At 38.0% G+C, this 27,736-nt stretch overlaps 1 protein-coding gene across 1 annotated transcript in view; it reads left to right on the plus strand.

Moving 5' to 3' along the window:
• The first annotated feature begins 611 nt into the window (after positions 1-611).
• Positions 612-27,736, plus strand: part of LOC306850424 (lysophospholipid acyltransferase 2-like) — a 50,183-nt gene continuing 23,058 nt past the window's right edge. Inside the window, exons 1-3 of the mRNA XM_079386081.1 lie at positions 612-944; positions 21,844-21,989; positions 26,645-26,722. Of these exons, the coding sequence (XP_079242207.1) occupies positions 867-944; positions 21,844-21,989; positions 26,645-26,722 (302 nt within the window). The 5' untranslated portion in view covers positions 612-866. The remainder of the gene's footprint in view (positions 945-21,843; positions 21,990-26,644; positions 26,723-27,736) is intronic.

A 27,736-nucleotide genomic window follows, 5' to 3' on the forward strand; every position in this document is an offset into this window, starting at 1 on the left:
CACAGCGTTTCACCAAACGTTCATACTCCCAGTATTATTAATAATACCTCTGGATAACAGGGAGCATGGAAAATAAACAGAAGTCATTTGGCTTATTAGTCCGTGTACCATCAGAATGATTTTTAAACAGATTTTTCAAGGTACAAAAAGTACATACGGTTGCTGTAAGTTATTTTAAAGTGTTACTGAGAAAATCTAGCCTTTTTGTTAATAGAGCACACTTAGTCCTAACTTATTTGTCATATGTGCATTGTGTTAGTGTTGCATTGTTTGGACTTTTATGTTTATACTTTGCAAAGTGTAACTATTATTATTGATTTATGTTTTATTATTATTGTTGTTTTGATCAGAAACTCAATTGTATGACACAGCTAGTCATGTGATGTCAACATGGCCACGCTCATGAAGGGGCGACCCGCCTCATGTTAAATAAAGCAACTTTCTAGAAGACAGGTTGTCTGGAGGCTTATGTACATCACTCAAATATTTTAGTTAGTAAATGCAGCCATAATTAAATCATGTAAAAATAATATTTCTTATTTTTCTCCCTGCAAATTTTAAAAATACGCATGCATTGCTATAGTAAATGAGTGTGATGAATGAGAGGGAGTGGCAGTAAAGTTATTTTGCGCTGAGTGTGTGTGTGTGTGTGATTGAGCAGCAGTAGTTTGATGTAATGGAGGGGATGGGCGAGTCAGTCCGCCTACACGGGCTTTGTGTTGATGTTCAGGCGGTGCAACAGCGCTGACAGTCCGCGACCAGAACAGCATTCCCAACACCCATCCACCATAAAGAGAGAGGGGGAGAAAGAGGACAGACGGCGTTTTGGGCGATTTGACTGTAAGGGAGTGGAGCTGGACTGAATCATGGCCACTTCAACATCTTGCACGGGCTCCACACTGCTGCAGCCAATTAGTAAGATTATTGATCTGCCACTGGACCAGGTAAACTGTCACTTTAACTGGGATTTATGTTTTGCTTTTGTCATTTTGCCTAGCAAAGATCGCTTAGCTGGTGAGCCGTTTGCTGCACATTTGATGCGCACCGACAAAAGCATGATATAAGAGCGTGTTGGCATGATATTCTTGTATGTGACATAACACGCCTGAAATTCATCTTCGCGCATTTCATAACGCCCGTTTGCCTCCTTTTCATTCCTGTATTTTTCTCAAAATATTGGCTGATGACAAGTGAGTCACAGGGTTTGTTGCTAAACCAAGTATGTTATCTGTTTAGACAGCATTTTTAGGGAAGTCCAAACATCATGCTCGCGAGCGCCCTGAAGCCCCGTGATGTTGTCTATGTAGGCAGCTCGATAGGGTTTGACACACCGCCATAGTCACGATTTCGCTTGGGATGGAGAGACGTTCGGCAAAAAAGAGAGATATTTACAGATGTCCTAAATACAACATATTAAAGCTAAAAAAAAACCCCACTTCAGTTAAAGCAGCGAGACGAGAATTGTTTCAGTTCCCCATTTTGTCCACGTTGTTATTTTGTTGAGACCTCGTCTTCTCAGGATGTTTTATCTCGAGTAAAAACAATTGTATTTTTATGTGATTTACTTAAACATTTGTTGGAAGGCCAGAGGTTTTTCTTTTCATATCCTCTGGTAAATAGTGGTGGGGACTTTGATTCATCCAAGACAAGTGACTCGATTCTTTTGAATCAGTTCACTAAATGGATTCATTAACTCGTTCCTTATTTCCTCAATTTTTTTTTTCTCTTTTATATTACCACATAACCAAGCACCTTTCAGCAGATGTGGTTGCTGGAATCATTTGCCTATTGTAGATTTTTTTTGTATTAATGAATTATTAATAATGCCTGTGCACAATCATATGCCTCAGGTTAAGTCATATCTTTCTTTCTTAACCCTCCACAAAACAAGAGTTATTATGTATTAAACTAGTGTGGATGTGTGATGAAATATTCATCAAATGTAGCAGCTACCATGAAAGAAGCCTAGTGATAAAAAGTTCACTTATGTACAGTGAGATGTTCTGCAGTGCGTCTATTTGAAAGCCAGCTTTTATCAATGTGATGTAAGAGGGCAGTTAAACCTGAACTATTGTTCACATTTGCTGATCATGCAGAAATTTTCTTGATGGACGCAGCTTATCGTTCAATCTGTTTACTGACACATGGAGATAGTAGTCATAGAGCAAATACACCAGACATGGACGGCAAGACCTTTAATGTCAACTCTGCCAGTCACTTGTGTGTTCAGAGATTACATCCTTAGTCTTGCTCTATTCTGACACCAGAGCATTTCCCGTTGCACTCATATCGTACTTTTCAGCTTCTTTGACCTCTTTAGCTGGTGCTACCCGTCTCGTAATGCAAGCCTGGGCAAGAATGAGTCAGGAAATGCAGTCGTTCTGGAGTGTAGACATTCTTGCGTTTCTTTTGAAACGCCTACCTGTTCAATCTCTTTATTTTTTACTTATGTTAAATATCTTTTATTGGTGTGGGACCCAGCAGTGAGAGTGTTAGGAATAGTTAACCCAAAAGTACCGACCGCGATACCATTCGGTACTGAAATTTTAATGATCATTGCTTCACGCTCTTCACCGAGCGCTTTATTGATCATTGAAGCCAATCACAGATGTATCTATTGAGCGCGTGAACACAATGACCAATCAGCGCTGTTTAAAAATCTGCTCAACAGCGCTCAAATCTTAGTGGGAAATGGACGTTTTTAAAATGTCAGTACCGAATGGTATCGCGGTCGGTACTTTTGACAACACTACTCAGGCCACCCAAGTGTAGATTGGAAACAGATTTTAAGAGATTTAGCATTATATCACTTGCTCACCAATGGATCCTCTGCAGTGAATGGGTGCCGTCAGAATGAGAGTCCATAAAATCATCACAATCCATGACTCCAGTCCACCAATTAATGTCTTGTGAAGCGAAAAGTTGCATATTTGTAAGAAACAAATCCATTATTGTTGATTTAACTTTGAACCATTGGTTCTAGCCAAATTATGTCTATTATCCATAATAACGCTTCCTTTAGTGAAAAAGTCTATCACCTTGTTCCCTTTTACATCACAATCCACTGATATATTCTTTTATAACTGTTTTGGCCTGTAAAAGTTGCTTGATCTGTGCATATTTCTCTCCTAATTCAGATAAGATGACTTTTTCACTGGAGAAAGCAATATAATGATGGATTAAAAGGATATAATCTTAGTGATGGATTTTTTTTTTTTAACAAACACTTGACAATCTTTTCACTTCACAAGATATTAATTGATTGATGTTTTTATCAGCGGTTTGGACTCATTCTGATGGCACCCATTCCCTGCAGGTAATCCATTAGTGAGCAAGTGATGTAAAGCCAAATTTCTGCAAATGTGTTCTGATGAAGAAACAAACTTATCTACATCTTGGGTTGCCTGAGGGTGAGTACATTTTCAGCCATGGGGGGGGGGGGGGGGGGTGTATTACTTTAATGGCATAATTCCTCAAAACATTAATCTATAGTCATCAAGATAAAATCAAGGATGGAAATCCAAGCAAACAAGGTGGTTTTTGATCTGTAAGTCAATTTGATTATGTCCACAGCTTTAGTGCCCTTTGCTCTGTTGTTGGCATGCTGCTTCAGCAACTTTTTTGAATGAGATTTTGGCAGGCGTCAAGCCTACAAACCCTCTCCCGATACGAGTCCACTCTAGAACTCCTGTTAATGAGACAGGAATCAATAACTCAGCCCGAGCTGTCAGGATTACTACGTCCTGAGCTTCAGCCAAAACAGGAGAGAAGCCATATAGATCTGTTTGATTATTCAAGATGTGGGTTGCTAGGCTAGACTCAAAATTTTGTGCTGTAACATGATGGTGTATAATTTGAAACCGTAGCAGTTTAAATAGCCTTGTCAGTAAGGGTACTTCCCACTCAGCCATGAGAATTTCAGCTCCTAGGTCCTAAAGCCCTTGGTTTCCTGGTTTGCATTTTACGGCACTATAATTAAATGGTTAGTTCACCCAAAAATCAAAACTCTGTCCACATTTACTTACACTCATGTTGTTTAAAACCTGCAGTACTTACTTTCGTCTGGAGAACACAAAATAAGATATTTAAATTGCGTAACATTGGGGGCCAAAAACATTTCATTTTTGTGTGAACTGACCCTTTTAAGGGTGAGGTGTGTTATATTTTACAATACAAATCCCACCGTAATATATAGTCACCTATAGGCTAATTAACTTGGAAAAGTGTAATAGTGACTCTTTTTTTAATTTTTTTTTTGTTTGTTTATAACTTTGCTCTATTTGTTTGAGCAGGTCAACCAGCCTGGCAACAGCAACATTGGGTCAACCAATAGTGTGAGTTTAGGGCGTGGCTATCCCTTTGGCTAACCAATGGCAGACGGAGGGAGTGTTTGAGAAACCTTTTTGAAAACATTTGGGTTTTTTCCCATTTGATGATGGTCCAGAAATTACACTCTTTGGCTTTAAAAACACTTTATGATGTTATCAGAGGTAGAAGCCAGTCACAGACCACTTCTAAGGTTTTGATAGGCCGCAGCCGGTCTTTAAACCAATGACTGATGCTGTGTTCGGTTCCTAACGGTTCCTCTCAAGTGGCAGTGCCTTTACTGAATATTCTGGTTGATCTTCAAAGGTTGATGATTGCCAGTTGGAGGACTCATATAGTGTGTGGCCAAAGATTTCAAATGGACTATGTTCCATTCATTTGTTAGTATGTCACTAGTCCACACTTGAAAGGACACTTCTTAGAGCAACCCTCATATCTCGTATCAAAGCCGTTCAAAAGACCGGTTAAAATGCTAATGGCCCATTCACACTAAGAACGATAACTACACACACTTTCTGCAAGTCGAATAGTGAAGAGTTTTGTGAATAAGATGACTAAATAATCCTAATTTACATAGAAAGATGTGTATTTGGACTGGAAGAAATAGCAGCGCTACTTCAAAGCATTGAGCTCCTGGTTAAAGACTCTAGAGTCCAAGTCTCACTGGTTTCTCCCCTCACTACCTGTTGAACGGCAGGTGCATATGTTTTTGTAGCGGTTTGTAATAAGGAAGCACACAGGTCTCTTGTCGCTCACCCCAGTGAGCACAGCAGGAGCGTGAGGCGCAGCCCTGATTTCTCAGAGGAGCTATATGCCCACCCTCTATCTCTCAAAATGGGCACTCTCTTGGGACCACTTGCCTCTGCTTGAGTTCTGCTTATGGGAGTATTGTACTAAAGTGTTGTACTTTCTTTTTTGTCTTTAATGTGCTAAAGTTCAGTTTGGTCATAATGCAGTTAGTTTTTTTAAAACAGTGTATTTGATTGTTGTAGTATATCTAAAATTTGGTTTAAGTTGAAGTTCTAAAATTACTAAAACGGAAATAAAAATGACCTTAAATAGAAATGTAAAAAAGCTTATAATGACAAAAATGTATTCAAAATATGAATCATTTAAATACTATAATAGTACATCATTAATACTAAAATAACTGAATTTGCAGATTCAGACTTTGAAAATCATTCTGTGTGTGTTTATGGGCTTAGTAGAACTGGCTCTTTATAACTTTAGCAATTAGACAAACTAATTCATCTCATTACCTGTGAGGAATTTACATGTGTATGTGATATAATTTCTCTGATGTGAGGATGTAGAACTTTCATGGACCAAGTTGTGCACCTGGCGGTTTCTGGCTCCTTCCTATACGTGTCTTCCAGGGCTGTCACCGAAATCATCCATTAAGAGAGAGAACCATATATTTTACCGTCAGTCCTGCTGATTTCATCAACCAGATATGACGCCTTTCAAAAGAGGAAGATAATTATGGCTCTTGCACTTTGCCATAGAGTGCCAGTTCAGGATTTTTCTCTTGTTTGTTGTTGTTCAGCACTTTTAAAGAAATAGTTCACCCAAAATCCCTTCCTCTTCCTCTTGTTATTCCAGACCTGTACGACTTTCTTTCCTCTGTGCAATACAGAATAAGATATTTAGAATTTTTGACTAATCAGACACGCATGCATGTGACATTCTAGAGTATGTTTAGGTAACACTCGAGCTGTGCTTACAGAAACGGCTGTCCTAAATGACTTCACAGTGACCTTCAGGGACATCGTCCAGAGTGGCCAAAGACAATGATTCTGCTTGCTCAACAAGAACAGGAATGATTTGATGTTTAGAGTTCTCAAGTTTCTGGTTTATGAGTAATGACTACATCTTACTCATCACGGCCACTGAGCACAGGCCTAAATTTAAGGATGTACTTGAGTTCTTCCCCTATCAATGGGAAACAATCAGCTGTAACTATTGTGACCTGGAAATAACCCTAATTGTATCATTGTCTTGTAGGGCCTGTTGGCTTGCTTTTTAATGGTAACATTTCTCTGGAGTAGTAGAAACCTGCAGAGTTTATCCAAAGAATCTCAAAACTTAATATAGACAGAATCTTTTGGTTACACAGTGGCTGATGTTTGGTAATTGATGTATTTTTAGACTCAAAACCATCAAAGTATTGAAGAAACTGAGACCGATGTGTTGGTTGCTGCATCATCCCAGTTGTGATGTAAATTGGCACCAAGTTAACCTAAACCATTGACTTCCATAGTATATTTTTCCATACTATGGAAGTCGAAGGCTACTGTCAGCTGTTTGGTTACCCACATTCTTCAAAATATCATCTTTTGTGCTTAACAGAAGAAAAAACATCATTCAGGTTTGGGACAAATTGAGGATGAGTAAATGGAAACAGAATTTTTCATTTTTGGGTCAACTATCCGTTTAAACTTAGTTGAAACATAACTGTGTATACATTTTTGAAAGTATGTTATTAAGTATATTTCGGCAACAAATAATTTTTACCATAAATTACATGAGGCAAAATAAGTTAGATTCAACCCTAAGAGAATAGATTGAAATTCACAGCATTCCCACAACTTTCTACTACTTACAAATTTGAAGGCTACTATTGGATTGTTAAAGGTAATATTATGCGACTGTGCATCTGCCTTAAAGGGGTAGTTCACCCAAAAATGATATTTTGAAGAATGCTGGTAACATGTCAGTTGGTGGTAGCAATTGACTTTCATAATATTGAGAAGAAAAAATAGCTGTCAAACGATTAATCGCATCCAAAATAAAAGTTTTTTTTTACAAGATGTATATGTGTTGTGTATATTTATTATGTATATATAAGTACACACACATGCGTGTATATATTTCAGAAAAATAGTTTGTTCATATATTAAATATTTATTTATAATAAATTCTATGAATATAAATAAATACATGTAAATATTTTAAAAATATATACTGTATGTGTGTGTATATTATGCAAACAAAAACTTTTTTGTATGCGATTTTAATCGTTTGACAGCACTAAAAAAACACTATGGGAGTCAATGGCTACTGAGCTGTTTGGTTACCAACATTCTTCAAAATATCTTCTATGGTTTTCAGCAGAAGAAAAAACTGATACAGGTTTAGAAAAACTTGAGGGTGAATAAATGAGAATGATAGGCTGAGAATTTAAATTTTTGGGTGAACTGTCCCTTTAAGAACACACGTTGCAGCCAAATTGATTACATATTTAGTTACAAACTAGTAGGGCTAGGTAGTTACTAACCCTCTATTGTGGACTTTGTGTTCCAATTTAAGGATGCACTTATGAACAGCTGGTGCAACCATACCCTGCTCTAAACCCCCAGTCAAAAGCAATGCTAACAGATCATCATGAAGCAATTTTCTGTCTCTTTAAGACCAGACAGCATCTCTTGGCTTCTTCCAGATGGCATCTGTTGCTGACAATGCTCAGGTGTGATGTTATTTTTGACTTGTGCGTGTCATGACTCATGGCTGATATGAAAAGGAAATTGATCTCATTTCTGTCGCTTTTCTTTCTCCGTGATTTGCTGTCAGTCTCATTTCCAGCCTCTGTGGTAGCGATGTATCCTAGCAACCAGAACTTTTAGAAACTGATTGTAATTCATTACAGCTTATAAAGTGGGATTGTCAGTTTGCCCCTTTCTGAATGCATGGTCTGATTTAGCGGTAACACATTATGTTTAGCCCTTTTCCTTTTGCAGACTCGTAAGGTGGTAAAGCTTGGTTCATGTCCAGCTACTGAAAGTACACGCATGGAGAATTGTGTCTGAATCAGCATGCCTTAGTCTTCTTCAGCAGATGCTCTTTGTCCCAGGTGGATCATAGAATTGCAGACAGCATTGAAGAAAACTGGTAAATGGAGGCATTAATGGTCATTTAAGTTGGTGGAGCTGAGATCCAAGCTGAGTAAGACAGAGAAAAAAAACTGAGACAATAGCGTGCAGAAGGCCAGAGGAGTCCTAAAACCCGGAAATGAGTAAGCATTTTTTAACTTCTGGTTCCATTGTCCCAAAGTCAATAGTTAAGGATTTCTTGGTGACGCATTACGTCTAATATTACATGTAACTAGTCACTTTACTAGTTAGTGCACACTCCTCAGCTTTTACTTACACAGAAGACTTGACAAGTTATATGGTCTTGTTCTTCCCACCATTTTCCTTATTTCCTCAGAAACACTACATTAGATGGCAATTGATGTTCATGGTAGGTCTTTACATCCTTTTCTAGGGCCCTATGAAATCGTTTTTTGTTGTTGTTTTTTTTCCAAATTCCATTTTTGTTTCCGTTTAAATTTTTCTGGATTCTGTTTTTTTTTTCTGTTTTAATTTATCTAGACTCTATTTTAATGTTTGATAGAATTTTATTAATCAAAAGCATGTCTAATTAATTTAAATAATGAAATGTGCAATATTAAACAGCAATTTATTAAAAGTAAAAAAAAAAAAGATGTTTTTAGGGTATAATGTTATTCATAATAATAGTAGTACTATCGTTACATTAAGTAATATTTCTGTCACTGTCTGTTCAAGTTAAACCAAACTCTTATTTTGAAGGGTTGCTGTGAAGACTATTAGATTTCTCTATATGATACGACGATAGTTTTTTGACTCTCAGAGCATTATGTTCTAGAGATTATGTTCATGCACTTTACTCATATTAGGGCTGGGCGATATATCGAATGCGATATGCATGCGCATCTCGTCATTAAAGCCGGTTCCTTGAATAGCGGTGAACGCAATATTGCGTATTTTGTAATGTATCTATGGATCGGTGTATTAAATGCCACTCCATTTGAAAACAGGTGCTGGAAATTTAGCGCTAATCATGGAACCGGCTTTACTGACGAGATGCGCATAACAATCGTGTGCGATATATCGCCCAGCCCTAACTCATATATTGAGTCGGCAGAGGCTGAAAACACAGCAATTCCGTCCATGTTTTCTGCATCGTAGAAATCATAGGACCCTACTTTTCTCGTTTCGACACGCTTCTTTTTTTGATTGGCTTCCAAAATTAAGTGTTGAAATTGACAGGAAATGTCACTGGCACTTGTTCTATTGAGATTTTTGCATTGGCTAGCTGTTTGGCTAGTTATGTATTCTGTTTGAGGTGAGGTGAATGGCAGCTGTTGGTCATGCAGGCCAGGTTTGAATGGTGGTTTATTTATAGCTGACCAAGGAAGCTGTGATCGGTGGATGAACATAAAAGGATGTAGCCAAAGCCTGCTGCCGGTGACAGGAGTCTTTTGTGTTTGGTGAAGTGTTTGAAAGCAGGAGATGCTGCTTTGTGCTCCATTCTGAAGCTACATGTTTATATACAGGAGGACAAAGGACAGTACAGCATGTGCATTTGAGGTGCTTCTTGTTTAATCGAAATGCAGTAAAAACAGTAACATTGTGAAATATTACAATTAAATTCCTGTGATGGTAAAATCAGATTTTCAACATCCAGTCTTCAGTGTCACATGATCCTTCCTTGTGGTGCCCTAAAGCTAGTCCATGTTTTTCTTTTATTTCTAGTTGACTTTTATTTTTCTGCTTTTTGGAGATTTGAAATGTTTGTTTGTTAGATTCCCTAGTAAAAATTCCTCAACAAAACAGTCAGAAGATGCCATGGGAAGTCACAACTAGCTCATGTGCTCACCCTCTCTCTCTTTGTTACTTCCTGTACTTTCCTAGTATGCACCGAATGTGATGATGGACTTGCTTCTCAACAGTTGAGGAAGTGTGTTCTGTGAGTATATAGTTGTGTGAACATGAGGGAATTTGGTTGTTGTCAACACGTGTGGCTTAACCACAAAAAACTTTCATTGTACGTCATTTTTATCTGTTCATCTTTTTGAATCTGACTGCACTGCTTCTCCGCTCCCATGGCCTTATAAGAAATCCGTGTCCACTGGTTAATGATTCAGTATGTTATCCGGGTATTGTTTAGAAAGTCTCTTTCTCTTCTCAACGGATGTTCAAGCGAAGTCTGGCTGGAAAAACCACGTTTGATGTTCAACTAGAGCAGACAGGCCGTTCCCGCCTCTGCTGCTCTCTGTTTTCAGTCTCTCTCTCTCTGCGTGGATGAATTTTAGAAGCAACCTGCTTCTGTCTTCTTTATTTTCTGTCCTTACCAAGTGAACCAATGAACAGAGTAACATTATTTTGGATGATGTAATTGGGAGTTGATCAACACTTACTTCAAAGATTGTGGGAAGTTGTGAAAATAATTGAAATGTTAAATTTGGGAGATTGAAATGAGAATACGTTCTTCTGAACTTGAATAAATGTTTCCAAACTGTGTTCAATGTAGATGTAAAATCTGTCAAAACAATCCTTTAGACTTGACTAGAAATAAAAATGGAGTGGGCTTTCCTTTTTAGTTTTCTAGCATAGCAGACATCATGCTAAACACAACCCAAGTAATCGCATGGTGACTTAGCACGGTATCTTCTAAGGACAAGCACTTTTGGAAAACATGTTTGAAAATGTCATAAATTTGGGCAAGTTTACTGCTTAGCATCATTTTTGCAGTGGTCTGTTGATGTTATAATTTCCCCCCACTGTCCTCGTTGTACAGAATAGCCTGGAGAAAGGAACAAAAAATAAACATGAATGGTTTTTATATGTGGATGTTCACGTTTGATTCATGTGCCATATGGCATTAAATTAGCATGAACATGGTTTTGTTTTAGTAAAGCAAACATGAGTGACTATAAATCGTAAATTTGAGGACTCAATAGAAATGAATATGGAAAATATCATGAATGATACTGAACTTGTCTCTTGGAGGTTAGCTTGAGCAAAGCTCTGGAGGAAATGTGGCTTATCTTGGGAACACTTCTGGCACACTAGCCTCTTATCTTTGCCTGCAAGTGAAGTTGGATTTGCTGCCTTGCTGGGACCTATTTTAGAGATGGATTGCCAAGTGAATATGGAAGAAATACATTCAGCCCAGGAGCAGAGATGAGGAGGCGTCTGCTGGCAGGCTGTTATATGTGCATTGGAGGTGTTGGAGAGTCACACAGGTGCGAAATGAAGTACAGAGTAGATCCCCATGGGAAACGACAGGTGCCAAACGCAAATTTGGCAGGCCCGATTTGACAGGCTTGTTCCTTGAAGGAGATATCTGCATAATTATTACCTTTTGACTTCCAATTTTTTCTTTTTGACTTCCAAAGAAGTTCTTTAACTAGTGGCGCCAGTATATTGGCAATGTGTTATTGGCTAATAATAACGAAGTTTTTAGCACTTTTTTATGCTTTGTGTGAGCTTATTTGAATATGAATCATCTGCATTAACAATATTTAATTTTCCGTATTCATTGTTTCATGAATAATAAAACACATTGATATATTGAAGGTTGTTGACGTGATGATTCTCACATTCCAGCTGCTCATTTTAATTGTTTACTTGGCAGATGGAGGTAATTTATTGCTGTTTATTCTTTGCCTCACGTTACGAGCGTTGTATTTAAAGAAGTTTAACTTCTAAAAAAATTTCTGGACCATTCTGCAGCGCTCCAGTGTTTTTTTTTTTTTTTTGATCATCACACATTAAACATCTGTCTTGTCAAATTTAAAAAAATGTGTGACTATATTTTGAATGTTTTTATTGATTAATTATTGGTATTGACAATAACACGCTATTCGGTAATCCATTACAATAAGTTCTATTTTTGATTCATCCATATCTTTTATACTGTAATTATGGGTGTATGATTATGGTTTACTGAATGTCTGTTTGCTGATACAGATTATCATTGATGCACTGTGAATAAACTTTATAGTCTCGCATAGCCAGACCTTCAGACTGACGGCTGAAGGTCTGGAATCCATGGCAGCTTTCATCGGCCGAGGCCCGCCCATGATGCTGTTTGACCGACATGTCAAACAACCAATTACAGTTTGTTTGTTCAGTGTCACGTTTCGGGGCATCGAAATGTCGCCACAATGACAGACCGGTGTGTAAAACTCTAGGACATATTTTAAAGATTCTATGCTGTGAACTTTAAATATTTCACATACTTTTGAAAATCCAACGTTTAGTTGATCCTGATAAGCGCTCATCGTCACAGTTGTAAACTCGACGGCTTTCTTCTTCCATGAGGGGGTTTGGTGTCACGGCATCTTTGTTTCCAGGCGGAACATTAAAGAACACGACACGCACGTCTCCCAGAGATCCTGTATAATTCAACCAATCTGATGACGACATCGAAACTCCTGAAGTGTTTCCACTTTGGTGTGCCATATGCATCAGACGTTTAGCCAGCGGTCCATGGGCGTTACATCTGAGGCTTAGACTAGGTAAACTCTGACTTAAGACGGAGCATGTCTGGAACAGTTCTGTTCCTCATTACCTATCTTCCTATTTATGATGTCTACTAAAACATGACGCAACTGTGCTGGAACCATGTGTGTAAGTCTGTATGAGAAAGTGATAAAGTGCCCATATTCTAGTGGGCATCATTGCAGACATAAGGTTTGGGAATCCAGGGGCTGACTATGTTTTTTGGATACAAATTAGACCAGTCTATGTTTTTATATCATTTAAAAAAGTTATAACCAGTCTTGGAGAAAAAAATAAATGAATAAATTTTAAGACTTGTGTAGTATGTAGTGTAGTACGCAACCAACCACAGGACTGGTTACTTGCTCCATAACTGGGCCTTGAAGTTCCTGTGAGGGTGATGGGAGATTGAGATCTGTGTAAAATCATGCCTGTGTAGAAATGTGTCTGACCTGTTACTGGTAGTCTCAAAAGAACAGCATTCCACAGTGCCACAGGAGCTGTCAGTGAAGTTTAATGTCCCTCCTCAAAGCCGATCTGCCTCCCTTTGGCGAAGTTGCGCACTGTTGAGCAGTTGGTTGCTTGGATACCAGATTGTGAGGCCCAAGTGGAGCAGTGACATATAGTCAAATGGAACAAGTCTTGTTTACCCCCTGCTTTTTTAATGGAGCAGCTGCTCTATCATAAAACATAAGCACATTTGAGACCGTTTTGCTGTAGGGTGTAGCAGTTAAAAAGAGTAGCTTGGCAAATGAAAGACATTTGTTTTAAAGTTTGGACGTGCTGGGCATCATGTCCTAGGGACTTTCTTTCTATTTTTGAGTGTATATTGTGAAGGGCCTCAAAAGAAAAAAAAAAGACCAAGTCTAATTGAATTTGTTTGGCCATGCTGCACTTTTGAATTTTTAGTTTGGTAAGTTATTTTTTTTTTTTTTTCTCTGCAGGTTGTGTTTAAGTCTTTTAAAAAGTATCTATTAGTTCAAAAACCCTGCACAAAAATTGTCAAAAAATACATGATATTAATTTTTTTTTTTAGACACACTATGGTATGCCATGATGATTTTCTTCCTAATGTTATATAAGTATACAGGTCCTTTTCAAAAAATTAGCATATTGTGATAAAGTTCATTATTTTCTGTAATGTACTGATAAACATTAGACTTTCATATATTTTAGATTCATTACAACACAACTGAAGTAGTTCAAGCCTTTTATTGTTTTAATATTGATGATTTTGGCATACAGCTCATGAAAACCCAAAATTCCTATCTCAAAAAATTAGCATATTTCATCCGACCAATAAAAGAAAAGTGTTTTTAATACAAAAAAAGTCAACCTTCAAATAATTATGTTCAGTTATGCACTCAATACTTGGTCGGGAATCCTTTTGCAGAAATGACTGCTTCAATGCGGCGTGGCATGAAGGCAATCAGCCTGTGGCACTGCTGAGGTGTTATGGAGGCCCAGGATGCTTCGATAGCGGCCTTAAGCTCATCCAGAGTGTTGGGTCTTGCGTCTCTCAACTTTCTCTTCACAATATCCCACAGATTCTCTATGGGGTTCAGGTCAGGAGAGTTGGCAGGCCAATTGAGCACAGTAATACCATGGTCAGTAAACCATTTACCAGTGGTTTTGGCACTGTGAGCAGGTGCCAGGTCGTGCTGAAAAATTAAATCTTCATCTCCATAAAGCTTTTCAGCAGATGGAAGCATGAAGTGCTCCAAAATCTCCTGATAGCTAGCTGCATTGACCCTGCCCTTGATAAAACACAGTGGACCAACACCAGCAGCTGACATGGCACCCCAGACCATCACTGACTGTGGGTACTTGACACTGGACTTCAGGCATTTTGGCATTTCCCTCTCCCCAGTCTTCCTCCAGACTCTGGCACCTTGATTTCCGAATGACATGCAAAATTTGCTTTCATCCGAAAAAAGTACTTTGGACCACTGAGCAACAGTCCAGAGCTGCTTCTCTGTTCAAAAGTGGCTTGACCTGGGGAATGCGGCACCTGTAGCCAATTTCCTGCACACGCTTGTACACGGTGGCTCTGGATGTTTCTACTCCAGACTCAGTCCACTGCTTCCGCAGGTCCCCCAAGGTCTGGAATCGGTCCTTCTCCACAATCTTCCTCAGGGTCCGGTCACCTCTTCTCGTTGTGCTGCGTTTTCTGCCACACTCCTTCCCACAGACTTCCCACTGAGGTGCCTTGATACAGCACTCTGGGAACAGCCTATTCGTTCAGAAATTTCTTTCTGTGTCTTACCCTCTTGCTTGAGGGTGTCAATGATGGCCTTCTGGACACCAGTCAGGTCGGCAGTCTTACCCATGATTGCGGTTTTGAGTAATGAACCAGGCTGGGAGTTTTTTAAAGCCTCAGGAATCTTTTGCAGGTGTTTAGAGTTAATTAGTTGATTCAGATGATTAGGTTAATAGCTCGTTTAGAGAACCTTTTCATGATATGCTAATTTTTTGAGATAGGAATTTTGGGTTTTCATGAGCTGTATGCCAAAATCATCATTATTAAAACAATAAAAGGCTTGAACTACTTCAGTTGTGTTGTAATGAATCTAAAATATATGAAAGTCTAATGTTTATCAGTACATTACAGAAAATAATGAACTTTATCACAATATGCTAATTGTTTGAAAAGGACCTGTACACACACACACACACACAGAAAACATAAATATGTGTGTGTGTGTGTGTGTGTAATTATATAATAAACATAAAAAATAATGTGTGTAACTTTATTCTTTGTGTCCCCCTTTGTATGTTTTTTTTTAAAGCTCTAGGAAAAACAGAGGAAGGATCAGTGTCTTGCATTTCTTTCATATTTGCCAGGAATCTCTGCCAAGGCTCTTTGTCATCGTTAAACCTGACTGGCAGTGCCACAGATAGCTTAATTGCTCTAGGTTTTGTATCGCTTATTGCAATGATACTGATTACCATTTGAGTGCTTTGAAGTGATTGTGTGCGTCTTCCTTTTTTACTGAAGAGCTCAAATGAGTGCCCAACCTCTGTTTTTATGCTATACCAGTAATATATTACATTCCCATGATGAATTATAGAAGTGAGCCTCTTTCTGCAGTATTCATTTACTTTGAGGACTCCTGTACCCAAGCTTGACTCTACTGGTCAAATCTGATATCTGAATCATCATGCAGCATGATTTATTTGTTGTGACACTTTTTCTGAGCTGGTGTCCATGCAACAAACTCAATTCTACAGATTATTTACACACATCCCCTGTATATATACCTATTTTAAGGCTTGTTAACTAACTGCTACAATGAAATGGTGGATAATTAAACTTGGACGTATGTCTCTAGTGAGCCAAAAACCTGCTCACATTTGAGGCTCTGAGGCTTCTAGAGGGCTATCTGTAGGAATGGCTCTCTAAGCCCATTGGAATTAGCTATTTTAAGCCTTCAGTTTTAGGGCCATCACATAAATGGTGAATAGACTTTAGTCAGCCTATGACTTATTTAATAACTCTCAAACCAAAATTGGGCTGTTGTATCAAGTCTGAAGCAGGTATGACATGATAATGCAACAACCATTAAAACTCTTCCATTAAAGTCTGTATAAAAGGTAGTCAAGCTTCTTTAGCCTACCGCTAAAGGCTAACAAAATTGAATGCCATTCAAAATATTGATGCAAATTTTCATGGCAAATCTTTATGTCTCCTATTCAAACATTAGCTGGTGTTAGATTTGTCAGAATGAAAATGGAAAATCCAACTATAACCAGTTTCTGCTGGTTCAAGCTTGTTGAAAGCGGTTAATCAGTTGTTGGGACTGAGGTCCATTCATCTTGGTGTACCTATAGCTGGTAGACAATCATGCCTATTTTGGGGTTTCTGGTTGAGTTGGTTAGCCCTGTTCCGACCTAGATGACTGGCATGACTTATTTTTTCCACTGAATTCAATGTATTGTTTCCTTTTATGGTATTTTTTTTCTTTTCTGAGAGATACCACAGGACCTACACGCACCTGATGCTCTTTTTAGCCTCAGAGTCTATGCTACGTGATTATCCATAATAACTACCGTAGCCAAGGATACTAACTGTAAACATGACTTGCCGGTCAATTTTCCATTTCATTGACCAGAGACGCTTTATAAACCCACTTCTCTGGTCACGCCTCCTCGTCACTCAATTTGTCATCCTTCTGTTTTGTAAATGAGTGTTGGTGTTGGCTACAAGGCTACTGGGAAGTTTACAGTACACACTAAAGCTGTTCATATTTAAATGAATATAGATAAGCTTTTTTAAAAATACAGATTAACAAAATGACGGCAATAGAAGTATGTATAAAAATCTATGTAAAGCTACTTAAATACCGGTTTATTCACTTAATATGACCATTTAACATGACATTAGTATGTGGTCTGTGGTATTTTGATAGAAATGTTGAAGATTCATACTAAATCTGTTAATTGTAGACCTTATTTGTACTACTGTGGTAGTTTCTTCATTTGGTTATATGACTGTAATTAACCATGTAAATGCCTAACCAACCATGTTAGGAGGATAGTTTCAGACCCAAGATGGCCTTCGAACCCAGCCAGGTTCCTACCAGCTGGTATTCCAACTTGCTAACCATCTAAATCAGTGGTTGTCAACCTTTTTGACTCCAGTGCCCACTTTTGTCCAAGAAAATATTCAAAAGTGATATAATATACATACCTCTGGTACTTTTCTTGCAATAAAAATAAATAAATAAACTCAAAAATAGTCTTTTTATAAGAATTTACCCCATCTACCTGGTTGAGAAGCATTGATCTTTGACTTTGGAAACTGGCAGTGATGTGAAAGAGAAGGATATTTACACCAACGTGAAGGTTTTTGAATTGAGGAGTTGTGGACCAGTTTAAACCCTCATGTATATGTGTGTGTCTTTTGTATACATTTCCTGTACCTATATTTTGCATGTTTGTTGACATTTCCTATTTGATTACCCACCTCCAAATGGTGTCACTTTTAGAAACCCATGTTTGAACTTTAGTTCAATGTGATCTTAGTACTTGTCCTTCAAGTTAGTACACATTTCCCCTCAAATATAAAGGCTGATTTACATTTTACTGAGATATTTACACAGCACACAGTGGCCAGGCTCTCTAATATTGCCCCTTAATAAGTAATTCCCTGTTTCTCTTTCTTCCCAAATGTCCCTTTCCTCATATATTTTTCTCTCAGCTGAATGGCTGGAGGTGTCTGTGGAAACTAAGCCAGATGGCTAGCTGCAAAGAGAGATGGTTTAGAGCCACAGGGGGACAAAATCTGTCATCACTGTCTCTGTGTCCTTACTGCTGAGAATCATACTGCTATTCAGACTGGTAATCAGAAGTGCCCTCAAAAAATTAGTATTTGCATGGACTAGATGTTTATAAAAAAGGTAACACTTTAGTGTTACTTTAGGACCAATTCTCACTATTAACTAGTTGCTATTATTAAATATTGGCTGTTTATTAGTACTTATAAAGCACATATTCTGCATGACCTTATTCTACATCCCTAATATACCCAATACCTAAACTTAACAACTACCTTACTAACTATTAATAAGCAACAAATTAGGAGTTTATTGAGGCAAAGGTCATAATGGTTTGTTAATAGCGAGAATTGGACCTTAAAATAAAGTGTGACCAAAAAAAAATGAATTACAGATCTGGCAGCTCAAAGCATGAAAAAGATTGTTGACTGAACTATTTGTGTTGAAAATCTGTAATGAGGAAGACTGTTAAAGGGATAGTTCACCCCAAAAAAATGAAAATTCTGTTTCAAACCTGACTTGCTTTCCTCTGTGGAGCAAAAAAAGAAAAAAGCTTTTTTCCCTCAGCTTTCTCAATTGACATAGCTGGTCATTTGATGTCAATATATGGCCCTCATAGAATAAAACTACTTTTCAAATCACGCGAGGGTATGCATGAATGATGTTTTCTGAAAGTACTGTTAACTTTTTTAATTAGGAGTGAAAACAGATGAAAATGTGGTAGGCTAAATGTGAGGTATTGCTTTGAGGTGATGCGTATAATGCTCATTTGCATAGTTCAGGAAACACTGTCCATGTTTGTCACCAATCGAATGCTATAACTTGAGCACTGACTCGTTTTTGTTTTCACTACCTAGTTGGTAAAACTTAAGAAAGATTGACTTCTGGGCATTGCTGCTTTCAAACTGTGTGAATCTTAGTGCATGGATAGGTTTTGCTTAATTAGGGTTTAATGTCCCACCCAGATTAATTTAGTGTAATTCTGTGGTTTTTTTTAATGGCTCTAAAGTGACCACAAGTACCGGTCGATGTCAGGTCACTCGTGAAAGAGCTCTTAGAGATATAACAATAGCGAAATGGCACAGGGACATCATCTCCATAAATCTGCCTGACTTACAGTTGTGCGTGTGTGTGCGACAGATTTATCCTGGCAATAACAATGCTTCCTGTGATATAGAAAGCGTGGGGGATGCAAAGAAGCAGCCAATGAGCTATTGTTTATGGCCCACTGTTGCCCGGCTTATGCAGAATGGGAAACAATGGCTGCCTCTGTACAGTATAGCTGCCTGTAACGTTAAGGAGATGTGCAAGGTTTCTTATCGAGGCAGGACATGTTTCCAGCAGTTGAAACATCTCAGTCCGGGAGATCCAAAATGAAAGTGACAAGCACCTGAAGGGGACAGATGAGATGAGAGGTGTCTCCAGGGAATGACGGAAATGGTCAAAATCCAAAATCCTTCTGATTGAAGTTTCAATAACATTCCCCAAGGTTCTATGCTAAACGTAGAGCTATTGTCATCTCTTCAGCACATTTTGTAAATCTAAATGAAAACAAAAAGAAAAGAGAATTGACTTTTTTTATCTATGGTAATATATTAAAGGCTAAGCTTAGCTGTTGCTAACTGAAAATGCATAAGGGAACATTTTAATTTGACCATTTTTAGCTTTAATGATGTAATGTTATATGTATTATAAAACGGATAGTTCCAGTCCTTAAGTCTGATTGGCTAAGCCACATTCAAAGCCATTGTAAAATACTCTATAAACACATTTGTGATTGTGACACATTTGTTTATTAAGTTGCGGTCATGCTAAATTTTAAGCACTCAATTTTTACAGAAGCTGCATTGATCCAAATATGACATCACACACTGCAGTGTATTCTGAGATAAATATTAAAGTATAGCTTTCTTCAGCAAGTATAGACATCCTTGGATGAATCTTACTGTAAGGTATTGCCAGCAAAGCAAGCGGCATAATCAAATACTGGTGTAAAGTATCTTAAAGAAAAGGAAAAAAAGAAATAAATTAATCCAGTCATGCTATTTTTCAAAATACTTGTCTAGTCCATCCATATTTCAAATAGATTTGAGACAAGATTGGCTACGCTTATTGTAAAGGACATGCTTTGTCCCTGTCATGTGAAATCAGAGGAGTGAACTAAACTAGAGTAAAATGAATGGAGAGTGAGAGATAAATAAAGCAGCACAGAGTCGGGAAGGCGGAGTTATTTTAAGCTGATGATTGATTGTTTCTTTGTTGAGCTGCAGCTCATTTGCATGGCAGCAGGCACATGAAGATGACCTCACTCTCACTTTATCATTATCATTCTCTCTCTCTCTCACACTCACACTCACACTCGCTCACACACACACACACTCACTCTCAGGAAGAAATGTAATGTGCCTGTTTCTCCCCAGCTGCGGCTATATTTCCAGATGGCATACCATACTACTCATACTATTTTTGCAATATGTACATTTTGCAGTGCACACTGTGCATATTTTCTGTGTGCATGCAATACCTGTATGACCTTCAACCTTCAGAAAATGTGCAATAGTGTGGCCCACAATGCAGTGCACTTGAATTGACCTCACATCGCCAAATCTCCCTGAATATTTGCCAAAACAGGAGACTTTTTGTTTTTACTTGCATAAAAACACTTAAGTACGGTGGCCCAGTAGTGCACAACACAACAAAATTTCCACAACACAATGAAAACAAGTAGCAACACAATGAAATTAGCACAACACAATAGAAACAAATCACAACACTAGGAAATTAGCACAACACCACAAAATTAGTCCTGTGCGTTGTGTTGTGGAGATTTTGTTGTGTTGTGCACTACTGAGCCATGTGATAACTGTTCATTTCTTAACTAATTTTTTTTTTTTTAATTACTCTGATTATTGTTTTTTTGAGATTTTGCTTGATTTTTTTTTTTTAAATGGGCTATTATGGCATCCTGTATACCAGGGGTCACCAGACACGGTCCTGGAAGGCCGATGTCCTGCAGAGTTTAGCTAGTCAGTGTCTTACTAGGTATACTTGAAACTTCCAGGGAGGTGTGTTGAGGCAAGCTGGAGCAAAACTCTGCAGGACACTGGCCCTCCAGGATCATGTTTGGTGACCCCAGCTGTGTACAGTATAACAACAGTTGTTTTGCTCTTACAGTAGTGGCATGTAAAATCTTATGTAAGTCAAATGTTCTGGAAATTAAAGGAAGTGCAAGAGACTATGATTCAACACAGCAGCCTACTGTACATACTTTATCAGATTAGCCTCAAAAAGTAAAGGAGACTGTAACGTTCAGGTGCAGACATGACTTTGTACAGTAAACATTGACGTCAAGTAAAATAAAACGCTTTTCATGGGTTTGTGAGCACAAGCCTCTGCTCTTATCACTTTGAATTTGTTTCACAAGGTGGTTGGGTGTGCCCAACCTGGTTAGTGCATGTATTTGTCATCCATTGTGATGCCCTCCCTACGTTTAGTGTCATAAAACCCAAATACAAGTTTCTGTAGCATCAGAGAATTCTTTGAAACCATTGATTTAAAAGGAAACGGTGCCTCGCAAAGGCTGAGAGGTAATACGCATGGGATTGCAAAAGTGCTTTATATGTTATATAGTGTATAAAAATGAATTTAATCAGAGTACACACAGCAGTTTTTGAATGGCAGTCAATTTTCTCTTCTCATCCTCTACTTTATCCTCATCGTAAAATGCATTTATCTTGTGTTAATGTCAGCAGTTTACATTCAGTGTTAAAGCCTTAATCCTGATGTACTGGAAGACTTGCATTTGAAGATTACATGGAGATTAGTTTTGATTTTGAACCTTTCCAATTTATTCTGTTCTTAAGTTGAGTTTAACTAATTGTTTACCTTTCCTCTTGATCAGTGTAAAATTAACCTCCTGTCTCCCTCATTAGGTGAACTTTGTGGTATGCCAGCTCTTTGCCCTGGTCACGGCCTTCTGGTTCAGACTCTACTTGCACCCTAGCAAGACAAGTCCCTTCATCCGGCATGTAGTCGCCACCCTGCTGGGCTTCTATTTGGCCCTCTTCTGCTTTGGCTGGTGAGTGCTTGTCCACTTCATCCCTCACATATCTCAGGTCTTCCATATTGATCCATAGCATTGTCATTGATAGCTGGTTAGCGAGCCATTCGATTTATGAGGCAGTGGAGTGCTGGCAGAAGACCAGAGTCTTCTCAGCAGCTGTGGAAACTAAGAGACACAGTTTGTCAGCCTATATTTATCGATACTTACCTGCTGCTTGTTAGTTGATCTTGAATTGGAGCATATTATAACAAAAAAGCTGCACTGAGATGCATGGAAGTCTTTAGTTAATATATAACCTGGTATCAGATGTATACTCAGCGTTTTGATGTGATCTTTAATAGTTTCATGTTTTCCAAAAACAAATGGTTTTGGTATGGTTTCTTGGAATGGTTGATTCTGCCTACAATATGATGAACACAAAGTTGGATAAAAAAAAAAAAAACAGTAGTTTTTTTCCTGATTGTTAACAGTATTTTCTGAGTAATGGAGTGATAAAAAATAGAAAATAAAACCTGTGTTTATTCAGCGTTTAGATGTCTGTTCTGGATATGTATGCAAATTAGAGCACATTTTACTAGATAATGTATTTATTTGCATATTTAAACAAAACGTTTTAGAAAACTGTAATACAAAACGGTTGTCTTATTGTACTGTGATTAATCAACTGGAGAAGTACTATGATGTATATTAGTTCAGAATCAGAATGAGCTTTATTGCCAGGTATGTTTACACATACAAGGAATTTGTTTTAGTGACAGAAGCTCCACTGTGCAACAGAATGACAGCGACAAGACGACACAGATACTAAAAAGAATAATATACAAATATACAAAATAGACAATGTACAAAATAGCAAAATCTATGTATATAATATAAACAGTTATGTATGTACAGTTATGATATGTGCAAATTTTAAATGTAAATAAGTATGTGTGTTAAATAATGTATTATAGTGTTGTGTGTTCCGCGTTTATTGTCAAGTGTTCATGAGATGGATTGCCTGAGGGAAGAAACGGTTCCTATGTCTGGTCGTTCTGGTGCTCAGAGCTCTGTAGCGTCGACCAGTAACAGTTCAAAGAGGGAGTGTGCTGGATGTGAGGGGTCCAGAGTGATTTTACCAGCCCTTTTGTTCACTCTGGATAAGTACAGTTCTTGGAGAGTGGGGAGGGTTGTACCAATGATTCGCTCAGCAGTCTGGACTACCCTCCGTAGTCTTCTGAGGTCAGATTTGGTAGCTGAGCTGAACCTGACAGTTATAGAACTGCAGAGGATGGATTCAGTAATGGAAGAGTAGAACTGTTTCAGCAAGTTCTGTGGTAGGTTGAACTTCCTCAGCTGGCGAAGGAAGTACAGCCTCTGCTGGGCCTTTTTCACAATGGACTCAATGTGATTGTCCCACTTCAGGTCCTGGGAGATTGTGGTGCCCAGGAATCTGAATTACTCCACTGCAGCCACAGTGCTGTTCATGATGGTGAGTGGGGGGAGAGCAGGGGGGATTCTCCTGAAGTCCACGGTCATCTCCACTGTTTTGAGCGTGTTGAGCTCCAGGTTGTTGAGACTGCATCAGGTAGCCAGCTCTTTAACCTCCTGTATGTAAGCAGAGGCCGATCAGTGTGGTGTTGTCTGCAAACTTCAGGAGCTTGACAGAGAGGTCTTTAGAGATGCAGTCATTGGTATACAGGGAGAAGAGTAGTGGGGAGAGAACACAGCCCTGAGGGGCACCAGTGCTGATGGTGTGGGTGCTGGATGAGAATTTTCCCAGCCTCACTAGCTGCTGCCTGTCTGTCAGGAAGCTGCTGATCTACTGACAGACGGAGGTGTGCACAGAGAGCGGAGTTAGTTTGGGCAGGAGGAGTGATGAGATGATTGTGTTAAAAGCTAAGCTGAAGTCCAAAAAACGGGATCCTCACATAAGTCCTTGGTCTGTCCAGATGCTGCAGAACATAATGCAGTCTCATATTGACTGCATCATTCACAGACCTGTTTGCTCTGTAGGCAGTGGGCGGGCAATATGCTAATGTTCATGTTGACGTCAACATGAAACGGCTTGGGATTCGTTTTAAAAACAACTCATTTCAATGATTCAGAGTCAGCTCTTTCTTTTGAGAGACAATAACTTTAAACATGTTGCACTTTCAGATTTAAAACTTTGCAGGACGTGTTCTTTCACTTAGCTGTGTTACACACTGCATGAAAGGTAATTTTCAAAAATCCATAATAGGGGCACTTTAAAATGTTTACCCTGTTCACCTGTGGTGCCTTGCCTTAAAGAGATAGTTCACCCAAAAATAAAAATTTACCCCATGACTTTCTTCATTCAGATGAATACAATTGGTGTTATATTACAAAATCTCCTGGCTCTTCCAAGATCTATTATGGCAGTGAATTGTGGTCAAAATTTTGAAGCCCAAATAAATAATAAAAAATACTCTACATGGCTCAGGGTGGTTAATAAAGGCCTTCTGAAGTCAATTGATGCATTTGTGTAAGACAAATATCCATATTTAAAACGTTATAAACCGTAATGTCTAGTTTCCGCTAACTGTCGTATGCGCATTCACGAGAGAGTGGCGTTCCAGCAGATGATGTAGGACATAGGCATTAAAAGAGAAACCAAATACTACTTATACAAATAGATTCTGAAATTCATGATATATTTCAACTTTTTTCATATGTTTTTGTATTGATAAAATAATTTGCAATGACACATTTTATAATAAATTAAAAAATGCTAAGTAAAAGCACTTTCACCAGTAGTTCAACAGCTTTTCAACCTCTGTATGTTGACCAAATTGCATAACTACACACTTTTTTTTTTTTTGTCACAAGGTTGTCAAAATGTGATAAATTGTATCAGTGGAAGTCACGCTTAAGATGACACTTTCTGAAAAACCTCTAACCATAAGGAGCGGCCTATTACAGATCTCTGAACAGAGGTCAGTCCAGCCAAATCACAGAGGAAGTCATTATGCAATAAACACGAAGGCAAGAAGAAAGACATCTAAACAGTGACATTACCCAAGACGTAGCGGACGCTAATGTGTCATTTATTCCGCCTTTAATGCATTTACTGTAATACTACCAATTTGTGAGTGAAGTATCGTTTGTTACTACCAAATTAATTTAACTAATGTTGTGCATCTCAAAAATGTCTGCTCTATTTGTGTGGCAGTCTGTGAGGGGAGATCCCCTCAGCTGTTCTAATGTGATTTGCTTTCATCGCATACTCGGAGAGTTTGCCTTTCTCTCTGCACCCCACTCTGTCCAGCAGAGACTTTACCGAGACATTTGTTTGCTCTCGGGCAACATCAAATCCAAATTGGGCTCATTTACTTTCAAAATGTGTGTTCCTGCTTTTACTGTGTGGGATTCATGAGCATTTGTTTTTGGACAGAAAAAAAGCTTCATAATCTCTTATCAAAATGCAATAGCTTGCTCCACCCCACAAACAACTTTGCTTTTTGGCGTCACATAGGCAGTGCAGACAAATGGTTAAGATAGCTCTTTCACAATCCAAACTATTTCAGATGGATGAAATCTAGTCCCCCCACATCTTTCTCCTAGTGGATTGTGTTGATTTACAGGTTTTTTTATATATATAAGGTCCACCTTTTGTGGCAATTATTTGTTTGCAACATGTTTTTTTTGCAGCGGCTGAACATTGTAAGATATTGTAAGTGCCCACAAATGCATTATTTTGGATTTGTGAGCATTTTGGTGTTGTGAACATTTGCAGCACCTGCTGTCAAACTGATGAAGATGTTTTCTTGATTTGCTGGTGCTTTTTCTATTTGCATGTGTTTTCTGAAGTTGCAGTGCATTGAGCTCTCTCGGACACCGTAGTTTCAGGGATGCTGGAGTCTATCCCAGTGTCTCAGACTGTAAGCAGGGAAATACATGGATGGATGCTCTGTCCATCACAGCATATGCATTTTGTCTTTAGAAGTAAATGATTAAATATTTAATTATACAATATAACTTTATACTCCTATCCACTTGAAATTTGATCCAAGCCACAATAATATTCAAGGAAATGTGATCAATATTTTAATCTAGATTAATTATTGTTCAAATTAATTGATTTTTCTAGATTAGAATTTATTAAAAGTAACCCTAGTTAAAGAATCATCCTTACATCGCTGCAAAATCAGACATTTTCATTTAATTATAAAGCGATGAAAGGTTATATTTGTCACTGAAAAAATATATAATCATTACCAGTATACTATACAGTTTATTTTCTGCTAATTAAGGTACTCTTATAGTTTTTATTAATATTTTGAATTCGTTTTTATTTTAATTTAATTTGTTTATTAAAATTTTTCATTTGCATTTTGTTGTTCTTATCAAGTTTTTTTTTTAATGTGTCTATATCATTTTTATTTATTATTTAGTATTAGTTTTAAGTTTAACTATAATAACCCTGAGCATGATTACAATATTAAGAGAATCCACTGAGGATCAATGAGGATTTTTGTTATATACATGCAACCATATCATTTTCATGGACAAGAAACTATTAAATAAAACTTTTTCTACATGAACTTTATGGAATCTTATCTTATTCAGCAACAACTTTATCTCCTGTTCGAAATGAGTCTTATTTCACAGTTTAATAAAGTTATATGCTCCTCTCATTGGTTTCCTCTTCTCCTTGTGGTTCATTTCAGGTATGCCTTACACTTTCTGGTTCAGAGCGGTCTTGCTTACGGCGTTATGATCTTCACAAGCGTGGAACACATGCACAAGTGAGTACCGACCTCCCAATCCTCTCCACCATCGATCCGCCCTGTTTCCAGTAACAAGAACAACCTTATGTCAAATCAAAAATGTGTTATGACATTGGAACATGTTCCAGAATTCTCAACAAGCAACTGGCATCCAGTTCACCATATATTATTCATCTAGCCCTACAATTGGCTTGTTGAATATTAATCCATACCGCTCTCACCCATCCGTTTCATACTTATCGGTAAACAGCCCCGGGGAATGAGGGAGCGTCTGTTTTCATCATTGCTCCCATAAGTTTCATGCTGAGTGACGGCTCCCTCTGATATGGGGTCAGGTGAAAGGATGTGCTGGACCATGTGGTGTTTGCTGCTGCTTGGGATGGCACCAAAAATAACCAGTGCTCGCTAGTGATTTGCTATTCAAACCAACAACCTACACGAGTGCATACCAACACAAAATGACCCTAGAAAACATTTTCATTATATACGGTCAATTTCCAGAGATTTAGATAAATGTAGGTCATCTGTGCTGGGACACCTGACCTTGGCTCATGATGACAAGTTGACCGTCGGCCTCCTGCCCTAATTATCAGACAAGGAGTTTTAACTCCATGTGTACTAAACACACAGAGCAGGTGTAGTGCGGGGTGTAATATTGTATGCTTACCACCTCACGTTTACCTATGAAAAAAATGTATCTCGTAAAAAACACATTGTTTAATGCTTATGTAGAATTAATGTTTAAAACCACTAGTATTTTAATAACACGGTTAAATGTTAAACCATCATCTTTAGAAAATCTCATACTGTTCATTATGATGTGATGCTTAAATTCACTTGTAGAATTTTAGTATTGTTTTGTTTCCTTTTTTTTGTTTAAATACAGTAGTATAGAATTTTAATATCTGTCATATAGTGTCATTTATCGTTTTTTGGCTATTAATAAGAATGATTATCTGCTTATCGTTTTTAATATTGATGCATTCCTACTTACCAAACTTGTCTATATGAAATAACTGTAAATTGATCAAA

This window comes from Barbus barbus (genome assembly GCF_936440315.1).
Source record: "Barbus barbus genome assembly, chromosome: 30".
NCBI lineage: Eukaryota > Metazoa > Chordata > Actinopteri > Cypriniformes > Cyprinidae > Barbus > Barbus barbus.